This window comes from Podarcis cretensis, assembly GCF_951804945.1.
Source record: "Podarcis cretensis genome assembly, chromosome: 10".
NCBI lineage: Eukaryota > Metazoa > Chordata > Lepidosauria > Squamata > Lacertidae > Podarcis > Podarcis cretensis.
Genome location: NC_137179.1, coordinates 46,163,537 through 46,178,316, shown reverse-complemented (window position 1 = coordinate 46,178,316; position 14,780 = coordinate 46,163,537). Strand labels below are relative to the sequence as shown.

At 41.5% G+C, this 14,780-nt stretch overlaps 1 protein-coding gene across 5 annotated transcripts in view; it reads right to left on the bottom strand.

The window, feature by feature from the left end:
• The window catches only part of CPM (carboxypeptidase M), a 34,428-nt gene that overhangs the window by 17,191 nt on the left and 2,457 nt on the right, over positions 1 to 14,780 (bottom strand). For 2 of the 5 annotated variants that reach the window (XM_079994329.1, XM_079994326.1), the window contains exons 2-3: positions 13,328 to 13,484; positions 1,282 to 1,379 (exon numbers count right to left, since the gene is read on the bottom strand). In XM_079994329.1, coding sequence (XP_079850455.1) covers positions 1,282 to 1,379; positions 13,328 to 13,481 — 252 coding nt within the window. In that variant the 5' untranslated portion in view covers positions 13,482 to 13,484. Of the gene's footprint in view, positions 1 to 1,281; positions 1,380 to 8,416; positions 8,455 to 13,327; positions 13,485 to 13,584; positions 13,807 to 14,780 lie in introns of those variants that run through there. The other 3 variants (XM_079994327.1, XM_079994328.1, XM_079994330.1) reach the window with 3 other exon arrangements.

The window sequence follows — 14,780 nt, the reverse complement described above, 5'->3', positions numbered from 1 at the left end:
TCCATATGAAATACGTTGGGCATAAAGCCTGCTGACATTATTTGTTCCTGGCCCAATTGCCTTGTAAATCCATCCTGCGGACAGTCCAGGAATCAGCATGTTTTTACATGAGTAGAATGTGCCCTTTTATTTAAAATGCATCTCTAGATTATTTGTGTGGCCTGCCTGCTATTTTTACATGAGTAGAATGTGTGCTTTTATTTAAAATGCATTTCTGGGTTATTTGTGGGGCATAGGAAATCGTTCTTTTTTTTCTTCCCCCCCCCCAAAAAAAATATAGTCCTGCCCCCCCACAAGGTCTGAGGGACAGTGGACCATCCCCCTGCTGAAAAAGTTTGCTGACCCCTGCTTTAAAGGAAAGAAATACATCTGAAGAGAAAAGGAGGGTAAAGTAGAAAAGAACGAGACGAGAAAAGCTCCAGTCCACTCCAGATTAAAATAGAGGAAACACTGGCTATTACTGTAATCATACTACAGAAGGCCTACACACATAATATCCAAGTACAATTGGTGCTCTTTTTTAAAAAAAAAATAATGAGGTGCAAGTACTAATATCTTGATAAATGCTAGCACTCAATGGTTCCAATCCATAGGCACCAAAGAGAAAGAGGTGATGGTAATCTGCACTAGTGACTAGCATTACAAAAAAGCTCTGATTACTATTAACACATTATTTTCATAATGTATCATTCTCTTCATGCTGCCATTTGAGACGCTGTCTCAACCACATTGATGTTATCAGCGTTCAGCTTTGGCAACAAGATAAAACTAGCCTTGGAGAACTTAGCAGGACAATTATTGTTTGGTATGCTCTTTCTAATTATTACTGAAGGTTGCCAAAAATGCACAAAGTAAATCAGATTATGGCTTTTTCTGTCATTTGTTTGTTTCCTAGGGGTCCTAGGAAATTCACCAGGAAGATCATATGTATCATTCTCCCCATTATTGTTTTCTTCAGCTGTTATCAACTGAGGTAAAGAAAGTCTAAAACCCAGTCTTGAGGAATGCTTGAAACAGATGGACCTTCTAAATATTACGTGTGACAGGCCCTTTGATAATATTTAGAACATCTCTCTCTCTCTCTCTCTCTCTTCAATTCCACCACGACACTTCCATCCTTCGATTCTGAATCCCTAAAGAGAGAAATGTTACCAGACTTTTTAAATGCATCTCTAGCAATTTGGCAAAAACTTAAGACTTCCATATGATCTCAGCTGCTTCCAAGATATCAGGCAAACAATGCTGTAAAGGAAACCACAACAATTGAAGTAGTAGACGTACCTCATCCCCATGCATATTAGCAACATAGTTGAACTCTGGTATGCCAATCCTGTGTTGGGTTGGAAACCTTCCCAAAGCAAGAACCCACAGGTCTCTACCTTTAAGTGGAAAAGAATTTTTTATATATATATACCATGGCAAAATAATGCAAAGTAAACAAATGAAGGGCTATATCTCCTTTGGCTCAATTGGAAACCACCACCACCACCCCCCGCCAAAAAAACCCTTCCTAGAATAACAGGCACAGGATCTTCCTGACTGATAAGCAGTTGGGCTGCAATTCACCATGGAATTTTTTGGTGCAATTACTGGGATTCAAGTGTGAGTAACTATGTACAGAATTGCAACCCAAACATTGTTTTTTAGCTTAAGCCAAAAATAAAACGTAAACAATATTATTAAATAAAAACTGTCATAAATGTTTCCTCAGTCTTAAAAGCTTAACCCACTTCTACAAACAAAGACTTATTTAACAGAAGACGACTTTAAAAATATATCAACAGGAAATCAGCTGCAAAGGAATAATGGGTAAAAGTAAAGCAAAAAAAGGAGCTTACTAAAAAGCAACAGAATACCATATAAGGCACAAGAATTAACTTTCTTAACAAACAAAAGCTGGCATGAATTTTTGGTTAGAAACCAGAAAACCAAATTTAGCTAAAGGCAACTACAGGGTCAGACTACAAGGCAGACTGAGCTGCCCAGGACTTCCATACACTGCCCAGGCTTGCGCTCCAGGGCGGTCACTTCAGTGCTGCTAATGCAATGGTTTGACTTCACCTCTGGAGGCGCACTCCATTGTCTCTCAAGACTACTGTTCAGAATGCCAAATAAATTATATCAGATTGCCCTATATATTTGCTGCCACCCATTAAAAAATTCTAAAATCTTGTTGATGCAGGACTTCCCTTTTGCAGAAGCCATGCTGTTTCTACCTCAGTAACATTTTTTTTTTAATGTTATTATTGGTTTCATAATGCTTTACAGCAAGAGGTTAGGCTGATTTCCTAGGTTCCCTCAATATAACATTAAAACAAAACAAAAAATGCTATTACACCAACCACATTCATACTTCATGATAAATCATAATTAATGCTTTTGTGCAAACATGGAAATCACTTCTGCTTTGCTGTACCCTAAGTACCACAAACCACAAACATAGTTTAATGTCCAAAGAAAGGATCATGGTTTGCTTCACTGGAACAAACCGTGATCAAGAAGCCATGAGTAAACATTGGCTTCACACAATGGTAATGTGTGAACCTGCCAATGCTCTAAGCAAGGAGATTTAATGGAAAGTAACTTATTTGTTAGAAAATGCTTAATTTCCCATTTGAGCTCTAGGTCTGGTGTCTCATTGATTTCATTTTGTCAACCAGTCATTGACTTTATCTTTTGTCACCTGGGTTCTACAGAGTCTCTCTTCATAGAAAGTGGTTTTGGTGTGCGTACTTATTGAAAATCTTACATAGATCAGTAACAAGAATTTCATCTCTGGAACCTACCAATCCTTGTTCCTTGATCGTTTCCCATCTTTTTCATCTAATAATGCAACCGTCTCCCTGTCCTGTTTCTGCTTCTGATGTACAGTGGTACCTTGGTTGTGGAACTTAATCCGTTGCGGGAGTCCGTTCTACTCCCGCAACAGTTCGGAAACCAAGGCACGGCTTCTGATTGGCTGCAGGAGCTTCCTGCACTCAAGTGGAAGCCGCAGAAACCACATCAGACATTCGGCTTCCAAAAAACGTTCGCAAACCGAAACAGTCCAGTTTGCGGCATTCAGGAGCCGATTTGTTCAACAACCAAGGTACCACTGTATGGATGTTTTTAGCAACACGTCCTCATTTTCTATTTTTAGTTTTACTGGCAACCTGCATTAGTTTTGCAAGAGTCTCTCTTCCTCCCCCCTACCCTCATTTGAGTAAAATTTCCACTTTCTAAAAGAAACATTGGATTTCTTAGCTTGACTCTCCCCATGATCCACACTGCTATTCTGTTATCTGTACCTCTGCTGAACATAGCAAATATTTTATTTGAGCTTTAAATATAATACAATTTTATATTCTAAATAACCTCTAAGCATCCTGAAGAGATTTGACCTGGGGTAGCCGATGTGCTGCTCTCCACATGTTACTGAACTACAACTCCCAGCAACATAGTAGGACTGATGGGAGTTGGGTGTCCAGCAGCATTTGGAGGGTGTCATGTTAGCTATCCCTGGATTTGAATATTCCGACTCTAAATTTCAGCCTATCCCTTTCATATATTTTTTCAAGTTTCCTGTTTCGAAATCAAATGTGACTGTCTGGGCTTTCTTGGTAATTTCCCACTTAGTAATTGCCACCCAACTGCTGACCAATTCACTTGCTCAGCTGCTTTTGCAGAAAACTGTGCCTTTGGGAGCAACCAACACCTCTGGGGGCAAACAGCAGCTGGAAAATAGCAGCAAACAAACTAGTAAGGGGACCAGATCAGGAGCACATTCCCATACAGGGCCATGTGGCTGTCTCCCACCCCCACCCCCCCAAAAGTGACTATTTTGTAAAAAGTGTGAATTAAATAACATGTATTTTGGCTCTCTCACTCAGAGGCTCCAATCCTACACATGCTTAACTGGGAGTGTGACCCATTGTATACATTGGAGTAAACATGCATTGGGCTATGTTACATTTTGCTGACAGAGGACGCCAAAACACTTAGCTAAATAATATTAAGCTTCACTTGGTTGTATCAGACAGTTAGGCTGCAATTCTGAACTCATATCTGGGAAGGAGTAAACCCAAATGAAACAAATAAGACTGAATTTTGAGGGGACATATACAGGATTATTGCACTGTTTTTAATATTTAAACTTTTGTGGTTGCCTTCTATCAGGATCCGGAGCCCACGTGAATGCTGCGTTGTTTAGCAACTTTCTGTACATAAAGTATTGCTGTTGATTTTAAAAAGTTCACATGCAGGCTATGTGAACAAAAACAAACAAACATCTACTTCCTCTGATTTACAGAAGATTCCTGGGCTAAGTCAGAAATTTATGTATGAGTAAACATATCACCAACTTTTTTTTTTACTCTGCTGGCTCATTCTGTATCTATTAAGCTAGAAGGAGTGAGACACCTGAAACATGATGTTCTTTCAGACATCAGGACAAACTTTGCTTTCATTCCTCTGGGAAATGAAAGCACTGAAAATAGCAATGTTGATCTAGCATTAAGTTCCATCTATAACTGAAAGGAACTACGGGTCACTTGTACAGTGAGAATGTTTCATTAGTCATTAGTGTATTTGGTAGATAAATAACTTTCCTAACCATTCAGCTACTTATTAGTTTTTATTACCAAACTTTCACGTCACAATGAAACTGTCTGCAAATCAGCTCGAGAGTCTCCAGAATACTTTATGAGGGTCTTCATCCCTTTACATCTACCCTAATCTGATGCATGTTTACTTATTTACTTAAGTTTACTAAGCATGTTTACCTATTTCAATATCTATGTAGTCCTTATCACCAAAAGAGGATTCTGTTGTGCTAAGGAAACAAACCGACACAGGAGTGGTCATAGGGATAAGGTGGTTTTTGTAAGTGAAACTACCATAACATGCAGGGTGACCTGAAATCTAAGATACTTCCAGAAAGGTTACTGAGGAGTGACAGTCATTTATATCAATACTAGAAGCTTGCTGACATAAGAGAAAAAAGAGAAGACAGATTATAATTGGCTATAAACGCTAAGGTAGATGCCATGCTAAACTTGTAATTAGAAAGAACATTAGGGTGTAAACAACAATAAGAGCAAGGCATGGCTAGTTTAATCAGAATTGCGGTGTCGGTGTGAGATTAAAGATTTAAACTCCCCATTACCACAATCCCCCTGCCCTAAAAACTTATCCTCATCCATGTGGCTATGAGTTTTAGGAAAGATTTAGAAAAAGAGAGATTCCCCCTGGCAAGCCCTAAGAGGAATGTGGGAGGAGATTTTTGTTGGAATTGCAACTGGGATATGAAAGATTTAACCTCTCTGCCCCATGTGCTCTGCTCTCAATTCCTTCCTACGCCTTAAAAAAGGTTTGTCACTCTGCCTTTGTTTGACTCAATAGGGCAGAAAACCCTTATGCAAAACAGGCAAAAGTTGTCCCTGTGACAAGAGGGGAAACGGAGGGCGCTGGGGAAATGATGGTGTCAGCAAAGGAACAAGCAGCAAAGAAACAGCTTGCATCCCTGAACCAACCTAACCTCCACAACTGCTATTTGCAGCCAAAGGAAAGCTCCCACTTGGTGTCAATGGGAGTTTTGCTTCCATTACAGATTTATTTAACCATTTGTTCATTTAACAAAATGTATGTACTGCTTGGTCAATAAAAGACCTCAAAGCAGTTACAACTATAACAGGGGAAGAGGAACCAATCTGCTATGAAAATGAAAAATGGCATAATGTTCTATAACACTCTCTCTCTCTATATATATATATACTTTAGCCACTGGAAACTAAACATAGGCTCTAGGATGGAGGTGGTAAAGGCATGCTGTGGGCAGTGAAATAACCCCCTGATTCCTTACAATTAGGCTACAGTTGTACATAAATTAAAAGTTGTTTTCAAAAACATCTACTTCCTCTGATTTACAGAAGATTCCTGGGCTAAGTCAGAAATTTATGTATGAGTAAACATATTACCAACTTTTTTTTTACTCTGTTGGCTCATTTTGTACCTATTAAGCCAACAGACGTTTTAAAATATCTTGCACAGAGTGGTGAAGATTCTTAAGTGAATGTACTCTGCCTGCTTGACAGCAGTAATTATATGTATTCATTTTTTTAAAGAAATAAATTACATACCGCTGTATCATAAAAGTATATCACAGCAGTTTGCAATATAAAAACAAAACAAAACAACAGCATCATAAAAAGTTAAAAACAAGTTAGAAGCAAAAGGAAATTAAAAACAAACATCAAAAGACCACTGTGGGGAATGTACTCTTAATTGCTTGCATAAGCTTCCTGGAACGGAAAAGCTCTTAGCAGGCATTAAAAAGTGTGACACAGAAGGCACCCGTTGAGAAAGTACAGTGGTACCTCGGGTTAAGAACTTAATTCGTTCTGGAGGTCTGTTCTTAACCTGAAACTTTTCTTAATCTGAAGCACCACTTTAGCTAATGGGGCCTCCTGCTGCCGCTGCGCCGCCGGAGCACGATTTCTGTTCTCATCCTGAAGCAAAGTTCTTAACCCGAGGTATTATTTCTGGGTTAGTGGAGTCTGTAACCTGAAGCGTATGTAACCCAAGGTATCACTGTACAGAGAAGGTTTGACACAGATCTTCAGTCCCAGAGTGCGGATCTGCTTGGGCATTTTCTATATTAAAACTCTATGCAATTTTCATGATCAGGTTTAGGTTTAAAAAGCTTGCCCAATCTCAGCCCAGTTTATAGAACAATTCTATGCATGTCTTCTAAGAATTAAGTCCCACTGAATTCCATAGGACTTAACTCCCCGGCTAGTGTGGAAGGAATATGACCAGTTAAGGATGTTCACAATATGTTAGTGCCTGCTAAGCCAAGGACGTAAACCTTCGCTATATAGTCACGCAAGACCCTCTGTTTTGCATCCTTATGGCTCTTGGTAAGAGAGGTGGGTTTTCAACATTCATACACAGCACCTATGACCAGCAATTAGAACTTGTATAGACTTGGTTTCTTAACTAATAGGATCAGCCAACCAATTCCAAGTAGCAGTGCTTTGGCTGCACAAATGGAATGGGAAGAGAAAGCTTTGAGATTGGAAAAGCCCTTTGGCCCTTGTTTGAAGATGTGTAATCCCCAGTGCTGGAGACAGATTATTATTCAAAGCTGGCAAAATAACTTTTTTTTTTTTAAGGGCTTACATACTGCTACAGAGAGGAGTGGACACTCTACCCCTCTCGCCTTTTCAAGAGAAACATGAGTGTATATGTGCACAGGTAAGCACTCTTGTTGCGTTGAACAAAGTCACTGGAGTTACAGAATAAATTTAGCTCACACAACAAAACTTTCCCTCTCTCCCCTTCCCCAAATCTGCTTGGGGTTTCCCACACACCTCTGTGGCACTGCCAGGGATTTTGAGGGGGTCGGGAAAGAGCAGGTGAAGAGGAAATTCTGTTGGATGAGAAAAAGTCCCTTCTATCGAAGCAATACGGTAACTTTGTTGGAGTCAACCCTCACTTTTCTTCTTCTACAAAGTCCTGGGAGGAGTTTTTCAGACTTAGCAGAGGCTCCACTGCAAACTTTTGTTGTTCTAACACAATGCCTCTATATTATGTACCCCTCCTAGTATTTTGCAGATCTGATCCAGCCTGATGAAGGGATCTGAATAACCTGGAAGTTTGCTCACTATTTTGTGATGTTTTGGTTGGTTCTAATGAAGGTATTGCCCCCCCCCATATTATTGATTTTGGGACACCTTCGCACACACCATGCTTTCAGTACATTGTACTGATAGCAACTTTCACAAGACAATAGAAGAATAGTAAGTATGTATCGCCTTGTAATGATGTTCCATGATCAAAACTGAACATATTAAAATTCACCTTCAACACTCCAGTACTAAAATGCACAAACTCTTGTTAATCCAATATTTATATTATTATTTTAGCAGCATTTGGTGGAAGGACAGGGTACAAATGTAACAACCAAAAGTAGCATTTCCTTTTTCCCTTTAATGGGAAAAAGGAAGCTAGCCAGGCTATAGGAGGAACCCTTGAAATCTTTTAAATTATGCCTGCTTCTCTGCTCATTCCATACCAAGGGCACGGCAGTAGTAATAAAATGCAATCTTTGTAAATCACGCATATAAATTCAGGAGTAACAAAGAGAAGCTGAAACGACGCTTCATTGTGAAACAGTTAATGCAGCCAGACAACACCCTGTACTTAGCAGAGACACAGACAGCCCTCTTGAAGAGTTAGTTATCTGGGTCAGATTGTAATGGTTTCTTGAGCTGATATGAGGGGCAAAAGTAATGTACTGTTTCTCAAAGCAAATGGGTGTGTAATGAATATTTATGGGCACCAAAACATTAGAGGTGCAATCACACCTAGATTGCATCCTTCCTCTACCCTACTACAGGGTCCAGCTAGGTGTACAAGTTGTTTTAGCAAGGCTCACCTGACTCGCAGCTCAATTCCAGCCATATCTATTTGGAACTATGACCTATCAGTTTCCATGGTCGTTCATTCCAAGTAAATACAATTAAAATTAAGGTGTAAAAGGTGGGGAGGGGAAAAGAAGGAGAATGTGATCAGCTTTGCAGGAAACTTAACTCACATTTTCTTTATTGAATGAACTACGACTGAGACCTGAAACTACTGCAATGTGGAGTACTCTTCTTGAGTGTTCAAGGCTCCAAACCGCCATGCATTTTCATAGAACTTCTGTTTAATAGAACCTATTTCTCACTCCCCCTAGTTTTCCACCCCCACAACAATTAGTCAGCACACTGTGAACACTAAGCATGTTTAGCCCTCACTGGGCTGTTCTTAGGTCCCATTGCCCTCACTTACACAGTTCTGTTTTGCTAAATATTTTTTGTATTACTGAAACATTAGGATCTCCACAGCCTGCTGAAAACTTGCTCTTGAGTGGATGGTGCTTCTTTGCCTCCCATAGAAAATGAGTTTGCTCTTAATATGTGTACAGAATTCAAGGTTTTGTTTAGGCACGCACACATCAAAATACCTCATGACGATGGGCAGAGGAGAAGGAATGGAACCAGGAACTGCAATAGGGATGCAAAGAAGGTGTCAAAGGAAGCTTGAGTGCCCACTGCCAGGGCTCATGGGCAAGGTTGGCCTCCACCATACAACCGAATGGCAAAACAGGAGAAAGTAAAATGCTACACTACAGTGCTTTACTCAACTGGGAAACGACACCCCACCTCCCGTTCCTGACACTGGTGATCATGTGGACCACTGCCATTCTCTTCTATGGGGAAAAGGAAAGCAATAGTTTGTATGCCACCTCTAGAGGACAGGTAGGCACAGGAACTAGAAGCACAGTGTGACCAACATAACGAAGCCAAAGTCTCATGTATGATGGGGGAACCTATAATGCAGAAGTATTCAAATAAATTGCCTTCATGCACACATTCCATAACTATTCTTCTACAATTTAAGCAGAAGTAGCACATCCCCATATCTCAGGGGAATTCCCTCTTGCAGAAATAAAGAGTTCCCTGCTGGTCACTTGCTCACTGAGAAGAAGATGGACTTGAAATCAGATGGACTAAAAATATGTATTCTGAATATGCCATTTATTTAGAGTTTCACCCATAGCTGCACACTACCATTCAGGATGTGCATATTTGCAAATGGTAAGGGCCTTAGTCATTCCTAATCCCACATCTCCCTGTGCTCTGCTGTAGCTACACCAGCAACTGATAAGCATTAATTAGTACATTGATCGAGAATTAGAAAAAAGAAGCTTTTATTTTACAAAAGTTGAATGGCACTGTTGACCTCCAAAGCATGGTTCAGTTCCTTCTGCCTCTTTGCACCCAGACTGATTTTAAGAAATATGTGCAAATGAATTGGCACAGCCATCTCTGACAAGAAGCCAAAAACTGTTGCAAAAACAATTAACATCAAGGAAGTCAATTAAAATGGATATGTGCCTATGTCTTTTTAAGTTGTGCTTTGATTAAATTATTGACAATAGGTAAGTAATACATTATTTGTGGGTTAATTGGTCTTTACCTCTGGAGAGGAATTTTGCATTGTTTTATTACCTGTGTATTTTATATGTATATATTACTTGGTACATGCCTGCTATATACGCATTCAAACACCTTTGATTGACAGAATTACAATTGAAAAGATTACAGTCATATTTTCTTAACGCACCACATGTTGCTCACTTAATGACTATGGTATAATCCTCCAATGAACTCTTTTTTTGCATCATGATCTCAACAGACATTAATCATGAAGCAGAAGGATTCTGCATTACAATTAACCAACTTTTTTTCAGAATCCCTAAACTATGTAACACTAATGTCAGAATTATTAAAAAGCTCTAATTGAAGCACAGGGAAGTCACAACCCTACACATAAAAATCTATGTGCCACTCTGCCATGTTTTTGTTTAGAATCAGCAGCAGAGGGTGAGAATCATCCAGGCCAAGTAATTTTCAAAGCCACTAAAAGATATAAACACTCAGTGTTTTTCAGTAAAATGATGGCATTTTCTAGTGTAGAAACATACATGTGTATTTACTTGGAATATAAGGTACCAACTTCTGTGACTGGCAGAGCATGCCTAAATCAGATACACCTCAACCTCGCTTCCCATCACAGAGCTGCCACTTGTTCAGAAATGTAAAGGAACCTGCGTCCTACTATAAAATTTGTTCTACTGCAATGCACTCTACATGGGACTACCTTTGAAGGTGGCTCAGAAACTACAACTAATCAGAATGTGGCTGCTAGACTGGTGACTGGGAGCGGCCGACAGAACCATATAACACCAGTCCTACGTTGGCTCTCACTGTTTCCAAGCACATTTCAAAGTGTTGGTGCTGACCTTTAAAGCCCTGAACTGCCTCAGCCCAGTATACCTGAAGGAGCATCTCAAACTCCCATCGTTCAGCCTGAACACTGAGGTCCAGTTCTGAGGGCCTTCTGGCCGTTCCCTCACTGTGAGAAGTGAGGTTACAGGGAACCAGGCAGAGGGCCTTCTCAGTAGTGGTGCCCGCCCTGTGGAACGCCCTCCCATCAGATGTCAAGGAAATTAACAACGCTCTGACTTTTAGAAGATATCTGAAGGCAGCCCTGTTTAGGGAAGTTTTTAATGTTTGATGTTTTATCATGTTTTTAATATTCTATTGGGAGCCGCCCAGATTGGCTGGGGAAACTCAGTAAAATAATGTTGTTGTTGTTTTGTTCAATTGTTCTTCTGAACAGTTACAAAATACGACACTGTGCATATTTCCCTTTAACGTTTTCTACCCAAAATGAGAAAATCACAGTAGCTGCTTCTTCCTGTTGAGAAGCCTCCATGCATGCAATTACAGATTATTCCTAGCAAACCCAGATTAAATAGGATTAAGAGGACAGATGATGCACTTCTCAAGAATGTAACTTTATGCTGTTTCTCTTAGAATAACTGTCATTCATTAGGCAAGGAAAAACTATTTGGTCTTAATTTTACTATGACACTTGTTGGAGCATGGCATAAATTTGCACAAGTACAAATAACTTGGTCCTAAATGGGTTTTCCTGTGGCATAACAAATAGACAGAGTACTCTGCCTACCAGAACTCATCGGTTTATGTAGAGGTCAATTTAGATAGTGTGTTTTTTAAAAGTCACCATGTATTAAATGTAGCCAGCAGTTTATTTGCTGAGATAAAAGTTACAACTCATTAAATAAAAAATAATTACCTGTCAGTGAGCAGTTGTTGGCAAACTTCTTACGTACTGTGATGAATAATTATTCAAATTTTGAAGTAAACCGGCACTGACACCTGTTCACAATGTCATAATTATGCTGTCCCACCTAAAGCTAATCTACATCTAGAGGACAAACAACACGCTATACAAGGAAGCCCATGATTTAATATCCTGTCTTTCTACTTCATAATGTGGGGCTACAAATTTGTTCAGAGCAGTAGCCAAGGTTATAGGGTTTAATCCTTTCATCTGTTGTGTTTTAGTAAGGGTAGGTGCTGGGAATGCAGGTTCCCTGTCTTCCACAGCTGCATTTCAGAAAAAACAACACATACACACAGAGAGAAATATCAGCTATGCTTCTCCCAGCATAATGTGTGGTTTGATCTTTATGCATCTGTTTGCTAGGGTAGTAAATGTGATTACTCAATTTCTGCCATGTTGATTAAAATGTATGTCTTAACCAAGTATTAAGATGGACTGCTTAAGTGGAGGTAGTCACCACGCAGTTTCTGCCTTCTCTCTCAAAAGTGTATATGAGCTGTACCATACTTAAACAGTACATCTACCTGTAGAAGCAACTGCCTTCAGAACAAGTATACAATATACCTAAACCTAAGCAATTGCTATTTTGAAATTTCATAGAATAAGCATGGAGAGAGGTGCCACTTACCAGCTATTGATATCATAGGGCAGGTACTAGTCAGTAATCATACAACGTAATTCCAAACAGTATGTTGAATTATAATAGGCAAGTTTTCTAGTGGGATATCAATAGCCACTAGCCAAGGAAAATGTAATTTGAGCATTCTGAAAGTGTTGTTTTCCCTCACAGCAAAATGTGCTAGCTGCAGAAAAGATATCTGGATACCTCTAAACAAATTGGTACCAATTGCATACTGATTGTATTATAAAGACAAATAATAATGTAGAAGGGTCCTTGGGGGGGGGGTGTTAAAGTGGAACTTGTATCTTTAAAAAATAGCTTCAAGGCCCATGTATTGCAAAGTGCATTTTAAGTACTTAATCATTTCAGTTATGGGCTAAATGGCAGAAATATTCCCCAACCCATCCAAAACAGTTTGAATGCCAGACGCTTCATTCAGAGAAATGAAAATATACTGCGTTCGAGCGTACAGAAAATGTACACCTCAGCCCTAAACAAATTGGTGACTGACTAGAAAAGGTTGATCTTGGGTAGGACCTGTTGAAAACCCCACTGCTGAGATTTCATGGGGGTTTGGGCGTGGCTCACTGTCAGAAGAAGCCACTGACATGTGGCAAGCTAAGTCCCATTGGCATTTCAGCCCACCAGACTGTACTCTTAGGGGAGATGACTGGCAGTTAATACCTCTCTCCCTACCCAGGCCAGTTAAAATTCCCCTTTGGTCCACGAATGAATTATGGGGGGAGCATAGGAGCCAACTCCTAGGGACCAACGTCCCTTCAGTCCCCCCCCCCATGAAATTGGTCCAAGACACACACACACACACCGATTTGATGGGCATTGCTTTTGAAATGGTGTGGGTGTGATTGACTATGCAATGTGGGGGTTACCTGCTCCCCCCAATTTTTTTTTTATTCAAGTTGGCGCCCTTGGGGAGGAGGAGAGCGAGAGAAGCAGGAGCCGTACCTCGCACCGACTTGCCAATGCTATATAAGTGAGCGATGTTGCTGTGGTCCTTCTGCACAGCCTTCAGGAAAGCTTCCAGCTCCTCCGTGTGGTGGTAGTTGAAGTCCAGCGCGGCCACCCAAGGGAGCAGGAGCACGAGGCTGAGGGTGCCCATCTCCTGGAAAGAAGCAAGAGGAGAGAGAAAGTCAGGGCAGTGCGAAGCGAGGGAGGTGAAGAGGGTAGATAAGAGAGCCTAGGGCGGCACTGGAGCTCTTTGCCTTCTCCTCCTCCTCAGCGCTGGAGGCAAAAGTGGCACTCGGTGCCAGAGAGGCGCAAGTTCCCCGCAGCGCCTCCTTTACCTCAGAAGCAGCAGCAAAGGCGCTTCCCTCCTTGGAAGTCCGACGGGACTCGTCGCGCGCTTTGCTGCTGCTGCTGCTGCTGCCGCCGCCGCCCACGCTCCCAGCTGCTGCTCGCGCCGCTCCTGAGCGCAATCTGAGCCCGGGCGCTGCTCCAGGCGCTCCTGAAGAGGCGCTGGGCCAACCCCTCGTTGAGTGACGCCGGAGGCAGCCAGTAAGCGTGAGAGGGGACCCGCCCCTCACTCCCACCGTGTCTTTATCAGCCTGTGCTCCCGGCGGGAGGGCAAGTAGGGAACCTCGGAGCGGGAAGGATCGCGGCTGGCAAGTTGCTACGTGTGCAGGCGGCGGAAAGGCCTCCAGGGAGACCACCCCGGCACACTCCCAAGCGACGGAGTTGAATCACGCCCCGCTGCCGGGGATTGGCGCGCTTCTTCTCTAATGTGGATCATGGAATTGGAAGGGGGAACCCTCCGGGTCATCTAGTCCAACCCCCTGCGATGCAGGGATATCGTGTAGTTGTTGCATGCAGGGATCGAACCTGCGACCGTGGACCCTGTTTAGGGAAGCTTTTAATGATTAGCAGACCACTGTATTTTAAAACTTTGTTGGAAGCCGCCCAGAGTGGCTGAGGAAACCCAGCCAGATGGGCGGGGTATAAATAATAAATTATTATTATTATTATGATCTAACCAACTGAGCTGCCCAACTCTACCATAAGTCACAAACACATTCCACCACTGATTGCGTTGCAGTTTCTTGACAAAAACCAAACAGGGCCAAATCCGTGTTGTCGCCATCCATCCCCCCCTATGATACCTTGTTATTAGTATTCACATGAAAGATGACAGTGTAAGGCCCTCTGGATCAAAATGTCCGTCATCCTCATTTCCCAAAGAAGCTTGTCAGATGCCTACAAGCCGAACGCGCATGGGATGGTGCGCTCTGGCAATCGCCTTCCTCAGCAACAGGCATTCCAAGGCTGTGATGTTGCAGGAGGCACTAACTATACAGCACAGAGCCGTGCTGTCTAGTTTGCCATAAACATCAATGAATGAATTTGTTTTATCAAGCTTGGGAAGCTGTCCAGGTTGGAGGCCATCACCGCATCTTGACGCAGT